General features: G+C 41.8%; 1 protein-coding gene across 3 annotated transcripts in view; it reads left to right on the forward strand.

Annotated features, from left to right (window-relative positions):
* The first annotated feature begins 6,398 nt into the window (after positions 1–6,398).
* The window catches only part of LOC124148359 (scavenger receptor cysteine-rich type 1 protein M160-like), a 29,073-nt gene continuing 21,987 nt past the window's right edge, over positions 6,399–13,484 (forward strand). For 2 of the 3 annotated variants that reach the window (XM_046519404.2, XM_048393992.1), the window contains exons 1-2: positions 6,433–6,537; positions 8,027–8,083. Coding sequence is in view for 2 of the 3 variants with exons in the window: in XM_048393992.1 (XP_048249949.1) it covers positions 8,047–8,083 (37 nt within the window). In the remaining variant the exon portion in view is untranslated. Of the gene's footprint in view, positions 6,538–8,026; positions 8,084–13,484 lie in introns of all 3 variants that reach the window. The other variant, XM_048393994.1, reaches the window with a different exon arrangement.

The raw sequence follows: 13,484 nt of genomic DNA on the forward strand, positions 1-13,484 counted from the left end.
CAGGTGGTCAATACGACATCGTCTTAATATGACCTCTTCAAATCTGGAGACCCGTGAAGATCCGGGGTAGTCTAAAGGTCTTCAGCAACCCATGCTTGCCGTAAAAGGCGACTAACGGGATCGGGTGGTCAGGTTCGCTGACTTGGTTGATGCATGTCATCGATACCAATTGCGTGGATCGTTGTTCATGTTGTCAATCATTGGATTGACCGCCGTCATATAGCTTGAATATTGCTGTGTGCGGCGTTAAACAACCAACCAACCAACCAACCAATCAAATCTGGACTGACAACCCAAGTGGGTGTAACCGATATTTGGTTTTATTGCATGTAATTAATTTATACCCACTTTTCTGTCCAACTTCTACTGCATTAGATCTCTGATGTAATATCGAATTGCAGGTTTATAGTCAATGTATGGGATAAGCGGAAGAGAAATCGTTTTGGCGTTAAGACTACAAACGTTATGTCTCAACGATTGGACAAGGCTGAGGTTGTTCTGTATTCAGTGACATTATTTACACCTTATCTGTTGTGTAGCCTGTAGCTTGAGTATACTACGTTTGGTACAAGTGATCGACAACAGACATAATAATATACTCTTCAAAAAAACCACTCTTTGCCAAATATCTAAAATAATTACATTAAATGAGAACCAAATAAGTCAAACAGAAAGATGATGTGTCTATAATTCGCGAAAACACATGCAAAGCACATAAACGTAGCGTTTTGGGATCAATTTTACAGCTTCATCCAAATGCAACCGCCTGTAAAAAACGTGCAGCACAGGATCCTGCATTTAGGCATGCAGGCCCCCCTGCTGAATGGGTATAAAAATCCACATCAACGGCTGTTCATACAATACTTATAACGGCAGTAGAGGCGTTGACAGAATGCCAAGACTGAATGCAGCTCAACGGAACAACGCCATTGGGAGATTACAAGCTGGAGCAACTCAGCAAGAAGTGGCCAGGCACTTTGGCGTATCCAGACAGACAATCTCCGCACTGTGGACCCGATACAACAACATCAACAGAGTTGACGACAGACCAAGGTCAGGAAGACCAAGGGTGACAACCCAAGCACAAGATCGATACATCCGGCTGCGACACCTCCGAGACCGCACTACCACAGCCACGTCTACAACCACACAGATCCCTGGGATACGCAGAATATCAGATCAAACGGTACGCAACAGACTGAGGGAGGCTGGACTTTTTGCACGAAGACCTGTTCGACGTCATGTATTGACCCCACGTCATCTGGCGGACCGACTGCTTTGGTGCCAACAGAGGGTTAGATTGGCACGTGCAAGGTGGAGAAATGTACTTTTTACTGACGAGTCCCGTTTCCTACTCACACGTGCTGATGGGCGCGCACGTGTCTACAGACGTCGGGGTGAACGTTACGCCCCCAACTCTGTACAGCAGGTTGTCCCATTTGGCGGCGGGAGTGTCATGGTATGGGCCGGAATTCATCACGGTGGTAGGGCGCCTCTCGTGCATGTGGCAGGTGCATTGACAGGCGTGCGTTAAGGAGACTTGATCCTACAGCCTTACGTTCTTCCTCACATCAACGTTCATGGCGGACAGTTCCAGCTGGACAACGTTCGACCGCATATTGCACGTGTTTGTCAGGACTTCTTACAGCACAACAACATCCAGACATTACCTTGGCCAGCCTGGTCACCAGATTTGTCCCCGATTGAGCATCTGTGGGACGAGTTGGATCGACGCGTTCGCAGAAGGAATCCACCGCCCCAAACTCGTCCGGCGCTTCTTGTTGCACTTCAGCATGAATGGCAGCACATCCAACAGCGTGTTATTGACAACTTGATTGCATCTATGGGTCGTCGGTGTCAAGCGGTGATTGATGCACGTGGTGGGCACAACCGATACTGACATTTTCTGTACCCCTGTGACATTAACTGTAAGGTGTACGTGTGTCTGTCTAGGTGACACGATTAACGTTTTGAACATTGTGTACATTAATCTTCAAACAATGTTTCAATCATGGTTTCTGTGTCCTATTTTGGAACAATAGCTTTATATTACATTGTGAAAGTCAGTGTCAAGTTTTTTTAAAGAGTATATATAGTATAGTACCATCATTATCTTTAACCAAGCCAAATGTATTCCAAATAAATTTTGTAGCCGTCAAAACCGTTTATACTAATACAATTGGCATCCCTTACGAGTCGTTATAAAGCAAGATATGTAAATAAATAATAATAATTTCTAAAAAATGTGAAATGTAGACACCAAGGACTGGAGCTGCTGGAATATTGCTCGACATAAAGTGAAAGTTGACTATTGGAAAGTTGAAGTCATCCCTCTTGTCCTACAGTCTTGTTGAGAGTGTTTTGTCATTCTGCATCTTTATACATAAGAAACAGATGAAACGGTCTCGCCGGTCTCCTTTATTTCTCGACCAGGTGGGTAAATCAGTGGAAGGGAATTGGCTATTTGATGAGGCGACTATCGAGATCGGGTGGTCAGGCTCGCCGGCTTGGTTTGTTGTAATCGTATCTCAATTTCAAGGATCGAAGCTCATGATATCAATCACTGGATTGTCTGGTCCAGACTCGATTATTTACAGACCCCCGTCATATAACTGGATTATTGCTGAGTGCGGCGTTAAACAACAAATAAACAAAAAAATCAGTAAGGTCTTGATGCTAGTGGTCCATAGCCTGGTTTTAATATATTTTTTGAATCTATTGAAGAATTATTTGTTTTACTTATGACCTGGTTTGTTTTATACCTAATCTGTGATATTTGTCCTACTGTTATACTGTCCTTTGTCGACTGGTGTAAATAACTAAAATGTTTTCATCGCGATATGGCTGCAATATTGCCGTTGCGATCTACAATTTTCACTCACTCACTCACTCACTCACTCACTCACTCACTCACTCACTCACTCTTAACGTCCATTGAATCTGAACAGAAACAATCTAATACAATTACAACATTGTTTAACAATAAATTACACTGACGTATAACATTATGGACACTTTTCTTTTACTCACAGACAGTGATAGGAGTATCATGCCCAACATGTGTTTGTAAGATGAATTCACACAACGGTGCATCACTTTGCTGGTATTGTTTCGTACAGCACCGTATTCTTCTCCAGCTCCCACAGTTTATATATTGGTTTTGTTTTGTTTGTTTCTTGTTTAACGCCTCACTCAGCAATATTCCAGCTATATGACGGCGGTCTGTAAGTAATCGAGTCTGGACCAGACAATCCAGTGATTAATATCATGATCATCGATACACGCAATTGGGATCGATGACATGCATCAACCAAGTCAGCGAGCCTGATCACCCGATCCCGTTAGTCGCCTTTTACGACAAGCACAGTCGCCTTTTACGGCAACATGGGTTGCTGAAGACCTATTCTACCCCGGATCTTCACGTGTCAGTTTATATGTTTCATGACGGCAGTATCTACATTGACATGGGAAAGGACATATTTCACAATGTTTATATTTCTATTTTCATAGGACAAATAAAGGATGTCGTGGTCGTTTTAATCGACAAGCGATAGATTTGCTCCTTTTTTCACAAATAAGTGAAACCCTTCTCTATTTCCCGTACAAGCCGCCGGCATTACTGCCGTATATCCGTCGTCTCCTGTTTATGTCTACAACATTCTTTGCGAGAATATACTCCACTATCTCCAACCAAACGAGGCGAAATGAAGAATGTTTTTGTCATTCCTATCCACTAGTTGGTTGGTTTGTTGTAACGCAATCTTCCAGCTATATGACGGCGGTCTGTAAATAATCGAGTCTGGACCAGACAATCCAGTGATTGACATCATGAGCATCGATACAAGCAATTGGGATCGATGACATGCATCAACAAAGTCAGCGAGCCTGACCAACCGATCCCGTTAATCGCCTTTTACGACAAGCATAGTCGCCTTTTACGACCAGCATAGTTGCCTTTTACAGGAAGCGTGGGTTGCTGAAGACCTATTCTACCCCGGATCTCCGTGAAGATCGAGGGTAGAATAGGTCTTCAGCAACCCATGCTTGCTGTCAAAGGCGACTATGCTTGTCGTAAGAGGCGACTAACGGGATCGGGTGGTTAGGCTCGCTTACCTGCGTGGATCGATGCTCATGATGTCAGTCACTTAATTGTCTGGTCAAGACCGCCGTCATATAGCGGGAATATTGCTGAGTGCGGCGTAAAACAATAAACAGACTCCTACACACTCATTCTTATGAATTACCCGTGAGCGACCGCGCACACATTCACTGACTCCATACGTGCCGTCATATAGCTGGAATATTGCTGTGTGCGGCGTAAAACAACCAACCAACCAACCAACCAACTCCATACATTATTTGTTTTTAAATACTGTTTTTATATTGCTCTAGTCCCCCCCCCCCCCCCCCAATATTCTTCGTAATAAGAGTTGGCCAATGCTTCGATAGAATATCAGCTGTCACATTGTAATAATGGGTCACTTTGATCTGACCTTCAGCAACCATACGGTAGCGGCACCGGGTAAACAAAGGTTTAATCGCATAGCGCCCTTTGTGTTGTGTCACGTATACCTGTTGGGGGATGACTGGTTCCCCGGTACCTAGGTAAATCAACAAAGAAGTTAAATTTGATCTGCGTGAACTGCGTCCCTGCTTTTGTTTGTGTGTTGTATAACACCGCACTCAGTTGTCTTCCAGCTACTTGAGGGGCAGTCGGGTAGCCTAGTGGTTAAAGCGTTCGCTTGTCACGCCGAAGACCCGGGTTCGATTCCCGACATGGGTACAATGTGTAAAGCCCATTTCTGGTGTCCCCAGCCGTGATATTGCTGGAATATTGCTAAAAGCGGCGTACAACCGTACTCACTCACTCCAGCTACTTGACGGCAGTCTGTATATGATCGAGTCTGGTCCAGACAATCCATTGATTGACATCAAGAGCATCGAGCTACGTGATTGTGACACGAAGGCATCTGTGCGCATGACGCATCGTATACTGTTGATGTTATTCATGATGCAACTGAGGAACAAACTGAGGTTCTATGGTTAAAGCTTTCATTTATAAGACATGGGTTAAGTAGATTTAGTTTCTATAGTTTAACACCAACCCACCAAGCCACCAGCAGATGATCGTCCATTGCTTGAAAATCTACGGGCGGTTTTAAACATAAGTCACCCAAAGAAGTTCCAATGATAACGGTCGCTATTTTGGTATCGACAATAATTGGTCATGTCATTGTTGCGCCTGGATAATTGTACACGTGAAGATCCGGGGTAGAATGGGTATTCAGCAACCCATGCCCACCGTAAAATGCGACTTTGCTTGTCGTTAGAGGCGACTAATGGGATCGGTTGGTCAAACCTGCTGGTAGTCAACCAAGTGGTTGATGCATGTCATCGTATCCCAATTGCATTGATCGATGCGTATGATGCCAATCACTGGATTGTCTGAACCAAACTCGATTATTTACAGACCACCGTCATATAGCGGGAATTAGCGGCGTTAAACAACAAACGAACGAAACCTGGACAATTGAACCTTCATTAATGTCACTGATTTATGGTGGCATGCATATATGAGCAAATTAATAAGCTATCAAGCGTATTAATTAGATTATATTGGTAGCAGGATGGCAGGTATAAGAAACCCGAACTTTAGTGTCCGTCCCATCATTACATGCTTATTTAATATTTGTGTGAAACACCCCATTAAAAAATACGTTTGGTGAAATATTGTATTGATTGCAACTTTAACACCTTAAATTTTTCCCACACACTTGGAACCTGACTATAGGTCAGGAACTGTGTGAATAATGTTTGTATACTGCTGTCGAGACTCAGGTGCTCTGTTGTTTTGCCTCTTTACATTCTGTTTGACTGACCTCGTAATCCCTTCTCCCTGCTGACAAAAGAATACGTTCACGTAAACAGACACCTGACGATGATATGATAGTATGGTTGCGTAACTCTGTGTCTAATGGCATTGGCATTGCTATGTGACACCATCTTATCTGTGTTAGTATTCACTAAAGAAAAAAAATAAAAAATAAATATAGATTATATAGATTTATTACAGATGCCCGATTTGGGCTACAAGGACATGTTACATAAAATGTCCTTCTCTATGTCCTTCTGATATACCCACGCGGTGTTTTCCGAATCGAACAGAACAGAAGTAGCCAATGTTGGCCTTAAAAGACTGGATTTGGTGGATCCTGTGTGTCTCCTGCATTCGAATGTGTTGCGATGGTACTAAAAATCCATTATGATTTTATTTAAATGACTGTCCTAATTGTCGTACACCTATGTAACAAAACACAAATACCACCAAGACTGCAATAGTCTCTTTGCAACCTATGTCAGCAGTAAACATATTGAATAGAATCTCTCGGGTTACGACGAACGCAGGCATCACGTGATCTATTATTCGCGTGGTACATCTAAGGGTATTCCTGAATATATATTTCACTCCGAGGAGGTAAGTTGTGATTTAGAGTTGTTGAAGACTACACCGCTAGTGCTGTCTGTCCTTTCTACCAGGTAAGCATACATAACAGTATTCTAATTACAGGACGTCACATGTCATCATGCGTGTAGCTTATCAGTACCAACAAACATGTATTAATGGTGTACATTATATTCCACAAAATTGTACAAACAACATGACGGACATTTCCTTTAATCAAGGGGATATTCTTGAATCGAGTCACAAAGGTTAAATACTATGAAAAGAAGCAAAGATGGTTATTTATAATGTTGATTATCGTTTCTCGACAGGGTAAAAGTCAGCGGATAAAAACGATATTCGTTTGTGTCAGTTGCGGATAGATATGTTGATGAATATTGTGAGGTACTGCTTTCAGTGATTACAAATACATACATGGCGTGCTTCTCGTCTGTCAACGATCGAGTCAGAATTGACCCCATTCGTGACAACTCGTGTTATTCCGGGACAAGCCGAATAGCGACTCGTGCCCCTCTCATGGCCATTTTTGCGACTGGGCTCCGTCTTAGCGCAAACGGGCATACCTAAAACAATTGTCAACTCGTTGTGTAATGGTTCACTTATATTTCCCCTTATATGATTTATATTTCAGATGCAATTAAAAGCACATCGGGACATACGGAATTATACAGTATGATTGAAAACATTTAAATGTGTCTTGGGTATATTTTTAGATGCAAGACGTATGTAAAATCAAAAATTAATTCTGAGGGATTCTGTGACGAGGAACTTGAAAGCGTACGTGCATTCTGATTGGTTTGTCGTGTTTTGGCACATAACATTCAACGATAAGGAGACGAGTCTTCCTGCAGGTTACGGAAAGGGGCGAGTGTTGACGAATGAATTGACCCTTTGGCCGGGGGTTCTGCCATGGGAGGAAACATCACTGTTCTTGATCATGAGCAGAAACCCCCCAACAGACAGTTCATGCTTGCACCACACTCAGCCAGCTTCTATCACTTCTAGAGGTCTTCACAATATCAAAAGGGGCTAAGGGACTCAGTTGCCTGTGGCCTCGCAATTAGCTGTGCAGATGTGCGACCCTTAAGCTAACCAGAAAACTATGAAAGTGTGATCGAATTCCATTTGCCCTGATTATGCCTCTTAATTTGGGTGAACCATGCCAGATCTCCTGAGTTTCATCAAAGTGATAAACGTCTAACACTTCGCCCTTCTTCCCAGATTTTGCTGACGCGCCATGATATAACTAGGGGGCAAGGATGGCCCAGTCGTAGAGTTGCGTCCCTTGGGCACGCCAGAAACCTATGATCTTGGGTTCGCCCCGATTATGTTTCTGGGTTTGTCAGCACAATGCCCGTGCTCGTGGGTTTCACCGAAGTGATAAACGTCTGAGATCTGCATCACTTCGGGCTCCCCTCCCACATTCAGCTGTCACCCTGTGATATAACTGGAATACACACTCACTGATATAACTAAACTCAAATTCAGCCGCTCACGATCACTTTCGCACCACTTATAGTCTGGTAGGGACAGGAATAACGATATATTTTTTTTCTATTTTAGGTTTTAAGTGGTTGGACAATATGTTGATGCATACGTTGTTGATGCTGGTGGGTGTTGGTGAGTAAAGAAGTAAATATTATAATAATGTATGTATGTGTGTGTTTGTTTTTTAACGCCGCACTCAGCAATATTCCAGCTCTATGACGGCGGTCTGTAATCAGTCGAATCTGGACCAGACAATCCAGTGACTGTCATCACACCGCAAACACGAAAACGTCGGTTTTTTTCTTATATGGTCATTGGACGGGAAAACGACGTTTTTAGACGCTTTCACACCATCGTTTTTCCATCCAAATAACGTCGTTATTTGACATCAGAATTTATTGGGAGACAACGATATCATCAAGCTCCTCCCTGTCTTGATTGACATTGTCAATCAAGCAACAGCCTCTACCGGTATTTCTACATCTTAGATTTCATTGGTCAGTTCTCGCGCGTTAGATTACAGGCCGGAGTTTGACGCTGCACTCGTAGCGCTTGGCGGAAGTGCGTTCTGCGTATTCGGATTGTTAAATGCCTTGTCCATATTTTCCGTTTCGTGCATGCGCGATTTTGCGAATTGTCTTTTAGGTTTAATGTCACCACTATTTGACAGTGATTCATAAACACAGTCTCGTGAAAAGGTCGGAATCGTACAATGTCGCGTTAATTTATGGCACGTACTTGATCGGCACGCGTTTCCCAATAACTAATACAATGATAACGGTAATAATTTGAGTAAAAATAATTAGGAAAGCGCAAGGCTCAGGAACGTCTGAGAATAGGAAAAGGATTAATTATTTTATACTTTCGAAAGTTATATAATCGTCAAATACGCAAACGGATATCAACCGGCTTTTAAAACTTACATGTGTAGAAGGTGAACTTGTTGTTTATTGCCAGATATTATATGCATATACATTTTTCCGATATTGCTTATTTTAATATTTATTAATACATGTAGTTTTAAGGTTCGTCCGCCTTATTGACGGGATTCCACTTTCTAATTTGTACATGGCACTGACGTCCAAAAGAAACTTTTACCAGAGTTTGAAATCACTCTTGCTCAAAAACAACAAAACACACATGCATGAAGTAAAGTGTATTGAGAAGATCAATATATCAACATAATCAACACTGAAAATGACAATCATACCGTGACCGAGAATGACGTCAGAGCCCCCGAAAGTTGGGTGTGGTACAAAACTTGAGCTTTCAGAATCATGGACAACAGGCAGAGTACATAAACAATCGCTCACGTTCAATAACAAGTCATTAGTAGCGTGTGTGACCACCAAATGCCTCAATACACGCAAAAACTCTTCGACGCACAGAAAAAGTCAGTCGTCTGATTAAGGCCACGTGGGATTTGACGCCATTCTTCTTGGAGGGCCAAGATCAGTTCTTGCCGGTTGTCTGGAGAGTGTGGTCGTTGTCGAACACGACGATCCATCAAGTCCCAGAGGTGTTCTATGGGGGACATGTCGGGTGAGCGTGCAGGCCACGGCAGGTCGTTGACGTTGTTGGCTGCGAGGAAGTTAGTGACAATTCTGGCTGTATGGGCTCTGATAAATGACACCACGTGGCTGCTGTTGAAGAAATGGTAGGACAACTGGACGAAGAATGTTGTCCATGTGACGCTGAGCTGTCAAGTTGTCCAGTTGTCCTACCAGTTCTCCAACAGCAGCCACATGGTGTCATTTATCAGCATGACAACGCTAGAGCCCATTCAGCCAGAATTGTCACTAACTTCCTCGCAGCCAACAACGTCCCCCATAGAACACCTCTGGGACTTGATGGATCGTCGTGTTCGACAACGACCACACTCTCCAGCCAACCGGCAAGAACTGATCTTGGCCCTCCAAGAAGACTGGCGTCAAATCCCACGTGACCTCATCAGACGACTGACGACTGTGATAACACTTTATTAGTTAAGTAGAGATGCTCGTACGTATTTGGGCTGAGTCCCGTCCGGGATTTGAACCTACACTGTGAGTGAGACACCCAATCACCTGCACACAAAGTCAGCGATCTAACCCAGCCACCGATGCTTCCACCAAAACTAAAAGTCAGACAATTGTTAGTCAAGATCACGTACTTTGTGTACCCCTCTGACAAATGAAAAATGGCTCGGCTCCCATGGCCGAAAGCTTTGAACACACAATGCCATTAAGGACGTGGTCAAATGTACCAAATGTTATATTTGAATAACAATTTCTCAGTAAAGTACAGATTCTCGTACTTTTTAGGGTTGAGATAATAGACGTTGATGGTTGATTATCAATGGACAAATTAAAGCCAAAACTTATCTTATGAATTACTGGTAATGGGCAATGGACAATGGGCAAACGGGAGGCCGGGGCAATTAGCCAATTACCTGTTGGCTTCCCTTGTTACGCTTCCTCCTTTGCTCTCTTTTTACTTTTGTTGTTCTTACAGGTACATATATATGTTCTCTGCCTCAAAGCGTTAATTCGCCTGATGAAGGAGTAAGTATATACTCCGAAACGTTGTGTTCCTCATAATAAAGACGTTGACATCCATACATTTTCTTCCTTGTGTGTAGCACTTCCTAATGCCTTCAAAGCATCAAGGGGCGGTCGGGTAGCCTGGTGGTTAAAGCGTTCGCTCGTCACGCTGAAGACCCGGGTTCGGTTCCCGACATGGGTGATATTGCTGGAATATTGCTAAAAGCGGCGTAAAACCATACTCACTCACTCACTCACTCACTCACTCACTCAAAGCCTCAATCTAGCTTTGTTTTTAAATGTGGAGATATTTGCGTGGAATATAATATAACACGTCCCATTTTAATTCTGGAAACCCAAAAGTCCAGAAACTCTACGGTCTTTGCCCAGTCTCGCTTAAAGGTATTTACAAAATTAAACATGCCGTTTTCATGGGAACATACCAAGGAAGAAAAAATGGAAAAAAAATTGTTTATAAACTCAATATTTAGACTATGTCGCCCATGGGCCTGCCCATGGGCGAAGTGTGTCCCATGGGTAGGCCCATGGGCAAGAATATGTTCCTTTACTTAAAACTCATTTTTTTGTTTCGTAAATACATTTAATGTATTCGTTCAAGTATCATGACACAAAATTTAACTAATTTTTACTTAATTCAACTATTTTATAGCGATATTGAAATATTTCGCCCATGGGCGAGAAAAAGGTTTGGCCCATGTGCGAGAATATGTTCCTTTACTTAAAACTCATGATTTTGTTTCGCAAATACATTAAATGTATTTATTGAAGTATCATGACACAAAATTTAACTCATTTTAACTTAATTCAACTATTTTATAGCGATATTGAAATATTTCGCCCATGGGCGAGAAAAAGGTTTGGCCCATGTGCGAGTATATGTTCCTTTACTTAAAACTCATGTTTTTGTTTCGCAAATACATTAAATGTATTCATTGAAGTATCATGACACAAAATTAAACTCATTTTACCTTCATTCAACTATTTTATAGCGATATTGAAATATTTCGCCCATGGGCGAGAAAAAGGTTTTGCCCATGGGTAGGCCCATGGGCAGGCCCATGGGCGAGAATATGTTCCTTTACTTAAAACTCATGTTTTTGTTTCGCAAATACATTTAATGTATTCATTCAAGTATCATGACACAAAATTTAACTCATTTTAACTTAATTCAACGATTTTATAGCGATATTGAATTATTTCGCCCATGGGCGAGAAAAAGGTTTGGCCCATGGGCGAGTATATATACATGTACCTTTACTTAAAACTCATGATTTTGTTTCGCAAATACATTAAATGTATTCATTGAAGTATCATGACACAAAATTTAACTCATTTTAACTTAATTCAACGATTTTACGGCGTTATTAAAATATTTCGCCTATGTTTTCGTCAGTCCCTTTCAAGCATCAACTAACTGTTTGCAAAGGATATTGTATCATGTGATATATAAATTATATTATATCATTACATTACTATTTAAAAAGGGCATTTGGTTGGATGTTTCCTTTAGTTCTACAAATTTCACCTGTTTTACATATCGTAGCGATCTTTAATGAACCCGGCCTTACCTCTCAAAACGTTTTGACAGTTTATCATACGAATTCATGTGCGTGTACTCCAATTCGTTGGAGTTATTTTCCACAACATTAAATTTTAGTTAGTTTCTATTTCATTTCCCATTTTATGTCCCGTTGATACATCACACTGTACAATTACGTGACACTAGGTATGCAATATACAGGTACGCGTGCGCGTATTTTAATGAAAAAAACTATTCGTCTTTTATTGCATAACGTTTGGCTGAATATCTTACATTCTAACGAAATCATGGTCATGCCTATAAACATTTGGGTCTTTGTCTACATGAGCATTTAGACATAAATTTTATAGGTAAGGAAATCTGCAGGGATGAAGTACACTTTATAGCAAGATGTGATCTTTATTCACACTTTAGATATTCGTAATGGAGATCTGTAACTGAAGTTTATCGTAATTTTCCGCTCTCACCTCCTGACCAGCTGAACGTCTTAGTGCATTCTGACGCCATTGTAAAATTCCAGACTGCCCTTCTTTCTGTGATGTTTTGACGGATGAAATCTATTGCGTTATAATACTCTCTGTTTGCTGATATTTGATATGTACATATTGTAAAATATTTCCGATATTTTAATGATGGCTGACGTAGACACAATAAAATGGTTGTAGGGATAAAGGGGAAAGACGAATGCGATGTGTGTGCGCGTGCGTGCGTTGTGATACGAGGGTTGGCGAACATGTAGTGAGATGATTGTGTAAGTAAAGTAAATGGTTGAGGATTTGGCGGGTATGAGCATTGATACATGCAGACTTGGAGTTTGGGGACTGGGTGTGCCTGTACTGGTGTCTTTTGTTTCACTCACTTACACTGCAAACACAAAAACGTCGTTTTTTCCGTATATGGTCATTGGACGGAAAAACGACGTTATTTGGACGCTTTCAAACCATCGTTTTTCCGTCCAAATAACCTCGTTATTTGACATCGGAATTTACTGGGAGAGAACGATATCATCAAGCTCCTCCCTTTCTTGATTGGCATTGTCAATCAAGCAACAGCGTCTACCGGTATTCCTACTTCTCAGATTTCTCGCGTGTTAGATTACAGGCCCGAGTTTGACGCTGTACTCGAAGCGCTTAGAGGAAGTACTGAAATCAATCGTTCTACGCATGCGGATTGCTTAATGCCATGTCCAAATTTTCCGTTCTGTGCATGCGCGATTTCGCGTATTGTTTCCACTATATGTCACCACTATTTGACAGTGATTCATAAACACAGTCTCGTGATGAGTTCGGAATCGTACAATGTCGCTTTAATTTATGGCACGTACTTGATCGGCGCGTATTTCCCATTAACAAATACAATGATAACGGTAACAATTTTAGTCAAAATAATTAGGAAAGCGCAAGGCTCAGGAACGTCTGAGTATAGGAAAAGGAGTTATACTTTCGAAAGT

This window comes from Haliotis rufescens, unplaced genomic scaffold, assembly GCF_023055435.1.
Source record: "Haliotis rufescens isolate VD_foot unplaced genomic scaffold, xgHalRufe1.0.p SCAF_126, whole genome shotgun sequence".
NCBI classification, from domain to species: Eukaryota; Metazoa; Mollusca; class Gastropoda; order Lepetellida; family Haliotidae; genus Haliotis; species Haliotis rufescens.